The following is a 4,906-nucleotide window of genomic DNA, read 5'->3' on the forward strand; positions in this document are numbered from 1 at the left end:
AGAGCTGCATATACACCTGAGTATAGCCTCAACTTGTGCGTTGACTCTGCAGCAAACTGCGCAGCCCAGCAAAGACGGCAGCAGCAGCAAAAGCAGCAGCAGCAGCAACAGCAGCAGCAGCAGCACAAGGTCGCTGCAGCAGCCAACTTCAAGGCAACAGCAGCAGCAGCAGCTCAGCTTCCTGAACGTGTAGCGCCGCAAGCAGCCTGCAGGGCTGCAGTAGCAAAAACAGCAGCAGCAGCAGCACCAGCAGCAGCAGCACCAGCAGCAGCAGCAGCAACTCCCATCAACAAAAAGAAAGAGGAGACAGAAAAACAAAGCAGCTCTGCTGTTTTGAGGAGGTGCGGCAACGCGCTGGGGCTTTGGCTGTGCCCTAGTGCTGCAGCAGCAGCACCTGCAGCAGCAGCACCTGCAGCAGCAGCACCTGCAGCAGCAGCACCTGCAGCTGCAGCAGCACCTGCAGCATCAACTGTAGCTGCACCTGCAGCAGCAGCACCTACAGCAGCAGCACCAGCAAATGCTGAAGTAGCAGCAGCAGCAGCAGCAGCACCATCTGCTGCTTCTGCTTCCACTGGCCTTGCTTTCAAATTCGCTGCTGCAGCAAACCGCAGCAGCGAGACCTCCTCTGACCTAAACCTTGCAGCAGCAGTTGCTGCTGCTGCTGCTGCTGCAACAACTACAGCAACAACAGGAGCAGCAGCAGAAGCTGCTGCTCCTGTGCCTCAGACACCCACCACGACTACGACGCCAGAAACCCCTGCTGCAGCAGCAGCTGCTGCTGCTGCTCCTGCTGCTGCAGCACCAGCAGCAGCGCTTACCCCTAGCAGCAGAGTAATGAAAGCAGTTTTTCTAGGAACCCTGACTGCAGCAGAAGCAGCATGTTGGGCAGCAGAAACCCCTCGCGCCGAACCCTCTCCAACTGAGGCGAAGCAGCAGCAGCAGCAGCAGCAGCAGCAGCAACAGGGTGGAGAAAGTATGTTCTGCTGCCGGTCCACAAGATCGGGAAAGCCGGTCGAAGTGCAGCAGCAGCAGCAACAGCAGCAGCATGAAGCGGTTCGACAGCTTCCCGGGCTACAGCAGCAGCGACAACAGGATCTGCAGCAGCAGCTACAGCTACAGCAGCAGCTGCAGCTGCAGCAGCAGCTGCAGCAGCAAGGCACTCCCCCTCATTTAAGTGCTGAGAGACAAGACCGCGTTCTGGAGTTTAAAAAAACAATTTTACAGAAAAAGAAAGATATTGAAAGAGATTACACTCAAAGACAACAAATCGTTGACGAAGTAAACACTTAGGGTTTAGGGTTTAGGGTTTAGGGTTTAGGGTTTACGGTTTAGGGTTTAGGGTTTAGGGTTTAGGGTTGGGGGTCGAGGGTCTGTTGCCAATGGTTTAGGGATTAGGGATTAGGGTTTATGGTTTAGGGTTTAGGGATTAGGGATTAGGGTTTAGGGTTTAGGGTTTAGGGTTTAGGGCTTTTCGGCATAGACACAGTTTCTGCTGCTGCTGTTAATGCGGCTGCTGCTGCTGCTAATGTTTTGGTTGCGTCTGCTGTTGCTGCTACTGTTGCTGCTGCTGCCGCTGTTATTGTTGTTACTGCTGCTGCTGTTGCTGCTGCTCCACTTTTCTTTACTGCTCTTGTTGCTGCCGCTGCGCTGCTGCTGCTGCTGCTGCTGCTGCTGCTGCTGCTGCAGGTGCTGGAGGTAGCAAATTCACTGTCTGCTGCAGACCAACTTCGTTTTCTTGCTGCTTCTTCTGCTGCTTACGGAGATGTGTTGGAGACACATTTACAAATAAGGAGACAGCCGCTGTCTCTCAAAGACTTCAACTTTATACAGGTCTGCTGCTGCTGCTGCTGCTGCTGCAGCGTATGGTGCTCCTGTTGATGCTACTGCTGTTGCTGCTGCCGCTTCTGGATCGTCTGCTGCTGCTCCTGCTTCAGCTGAACTGGCGGCTGCTGCTGTTGCTGCTGCTGCTCCGGCTGCAAACAGTGCTGCTTCTGCAGCGACAAACCGCTCAGCTCTTCAACCTCGCCTTGTGGGCTCAGTGTTGCTGCTGCGGCTGCTGCTGCTGCTGCTGCTGCTTATTCTGCAGACGCTTGGGCGTGGGGGTTTCGGCTCTGTGTATTTAGTTCAGCGTAAATCAACAAAAGAATTGTTCGCCCTTAAGCAGGTAAAAACCCTAAACCCTAAACCCTAAACCCTAAACCCTAAACCACAGAGCAAATACTCATACTTCTGGCCTCTGTTGTGACGCTGCATTTTATGAAGTGGAGCAAAATAAGGGATGGATGCGTATCCATACCTTTAGGGTTTAGGGTTTATAAGGGTTTAGGGTTTAGGGTTTATAAGGGTTTAGGGTTTAGGGTTTAGGGTTTGTGCAGGTGCCAAAGTCGCGTGTAAGTCGCGCATCATCTCGCGAGCGTCAGTTTGCAGAGCGAGACTGTCTTGCCCTCTGCAGCAGCAGCAGCAGCAGCAGCAGCAGCGGCGGAGGAGGAGCAAAAGGAGTTGTTTTGCTGCAGCAAACCCTGCAAGAAGGACAGCATTTATATCAGCTGATGCAATTCTTAGAAGGAGGAAGCCTAATGCATTATATGCATGCGAAGCAGCGCTTCGACGAACAAACCACAAAAATTTATATTGCGCAACTCGTCATCGCGGTCAACGAAATACACAAAGTACGGCTTAGGGTTTAGGGTTTAGGGCTTAGGGTTTAGGGCTTAGGGTTTAGGGTTTAGGGTTTGGGGGAAGGGGTTGGGGTTTAGGGTTTTCGGTTTGGGGTTAAGGGCTGGGGTTTAGGGGAGGGGTTTATTAAGTTGTCGCGAGTTTAGGGTGTAGGGTTTAGGGTTTAGGGTTTAGGGTTTAGGGTTTAGGGTGTACAATGTACGGTTGATTTAGGGTTTAGGGTTTTGTTTTATGGTTTCGGCATAGAATTGGTGGTTTAGGGTTTAGGGTTTTTGCGTTTTTTGGTTTAGGGTTGTTTTAGGGTTTTAGGGTTTAGGGTTTATAAGGGTTTAGGGTTTAGGGTTTAGGGTTTGTTGCAGCTGCACTTTATTCACCGGGATATAAAGCCTGACAACATCGCCTTTTCAAGAGAGGGTTATTTAAAACTCTTAGACTTTGGCCTCGCTCGTTTTGCTCCCCATGTCTTCGCTTCTCAAGATTATAAGTGAGGGTTTAGGGTTTAGGGTTTAGGGTTTAGGGTTTAGGGTTTAGGGCTTATGCCTCAGGGTTTGATGGTTAATGCTTGGTGTCCCGAGTTTAGGGTTTATGGCTTAGGGTTTAGAGTTTAGGGTTTAGGGTTTAGGGTTTAAAAGAGCTAAGACGAGAGAAGAAGAAACAAATTAGCAGAAGGTATAAACCACAAACAAAACCAAAGAAAGTCGTATATATATTTACATTATATATATATAGATGTATATATATATATATATAATATATATATATAGATGTATATATATATATATATATCTATACTCTTAGGTATACGTTCAGATATATATATATATATATGTATATATTAATGAGTATATGTGCTGCTTCTGCTGCTTTTGTTGCTCCTGCTGCTGCTGCTGCTGTTGCTGCTGCTGCTGCTGTTGTTGCTGCTGCTGCTGCAGCGGGGAAGCGGAGGGGTTTGGAAGTTGTGTGGCTGCGAGTTTTGCTTCGACTACACTCAGCACTGATGCTTCATTACATCATTCAGAGAAACACCAGGAACACAACTGTAAACCCTAAACCCTAAACCCTAAACCCTAAACCCTAAACCCTAAACCCTAAACCCTAGTTGTTTTTCCCAAACACGCTCCTTCGCTGCACAAAGAGAAGGCCTCAGCTTAAGGCAGACAGCGGCTGCACACAAACCCCTTCATGGTTTAGGGATTAGGGTTTAGGGTTTAGGGTTTAGGGTTTAGGGTTTAGGGTTTAGGGTTTAGGGTTTAGGGTTTTTAGGGTTTAGGGTTTAGGGTTTAGGGTTTAGGGTTTAGGGTTTAGGGTTTAGGGTTTAGGTTTTAGGGTTTAGGGTTTAGGGTTTAGGGTTTAGGGTTTAGGGTTTGAGGGAGAAGGGCTCCTTAGCTTAGGGTTTAGGGTTTAGGGTTTAGGGTTTAGGGTTTAGGGTTTGTGCAGCTGGAAGCCCTGCTGCCCCTACAGCACCGCAGAGTTTACACCGGCCTACGAATTCTCTTCTTCGCTCTGTCTGCGGAACTCCCATGTACACCGCACCCGAAGTACTCCTGTAAGGGTTTATGATTAGGGTTTATTATAACGGTTTATTATTAGGGTTTATTATAAGGGTTTATTATAAGGGTTTATAAGGGTTTATTATAAGGGTTTATAAGGGTTTATTATAAGGGTTTATTATTAGGGTTTATAAATCAAATTGAAGGTATATATATCAGTCCAAGTATGATGAAGCAAAACAACAACAACAACACTAACAACACTAACACTAGCAACAACACTAACAATAACACTAATAAGACTAACAATAACAATAATAATAATAATAACAATAGTAATAGTAATAGTATTACTGTCTTCAGAGGCGAAGGCTACGACTACTCGGTAGACTGGTGGAGTGTAGGCGTCGTCTTCTTTGAGATGCTGTACAACAATAACAATAAGAACCCTAATAAGACTAAGACTAATAAGACTAATAATAACAATAGTAATAGTAATAGTATTACTGTCTTCAGAGGCGAAGGCTACGACTACTCGGTAGACTGGTGGAGTGTAGGCGTCGTCTTCTTTGAGATGCTGTACAACACTAACAATAAGAACCCTAATAAGACTAAGACTAATAAGACTAATAATAACAATAGTAATAGTAATAGTATTACTGTCTTCAGAGGCGAAGGCTACGACTACTCGGTAGACTGGTGGAGTGTAGGCGTCGTCTTCTTTGAGATGCTGTACAACA

General features: G+C 47.3%; 1 protein-coding gene across 1 annotated transcript in view; it reads left to right on the plus strand.

Annotated features, from left to right (window-relative positions):
* EAH_00015160 (Trc-prov protein, related) overlaps positions 1-4,226 on the plus strand; it is a gene marked incomplete at both ends in the record, with an annotated part of 4,538 nt that extends 312 nt beyond the window's left edge. The window contains 6 exons of the mRNA XM_013394140.1: positions 27-1,278; positions 1,687-1,830; positions 2,376-2,669; positions 3,036-3,160; positions 3,669-3,715; positions 4,114-4,226. Coding sequence (XP_013249594.1) covers positions 27-1,278; positions 1,687-1,830; positions 2,376-2,669; positions 3,036-3,160; positions 3,669-3,715; positions 4,114-4,226 — 1,975 coding nt within the window. The remainder of the gene's footprint in view (positions 1-26; positions 1,279-1,686; positions 1,831-2,375; positions 2,670-3,035; positions 3,161-3,668; positions 3,716-4,113) is intronic.
* Between the last annotated feature and the right edge of the window lie 680 nt (positions 4,227-4,906).

The sequence above is a fragment of the Eimeria acervulina genome, genomic scaffold, assembly GCF_000499425.1.
Source record: "Eimeria acervulina Houghton genomic scaffold, Eah_scaff90, whole genome shotgun sequence".
In the NCBI taxonomy this organism is placed as follows: Eukaryota; Apicomplexa; class Conoidasida; order Eucoccidiorida; family Eimeriidae; genus Eimeria; species Eimeria acervulina.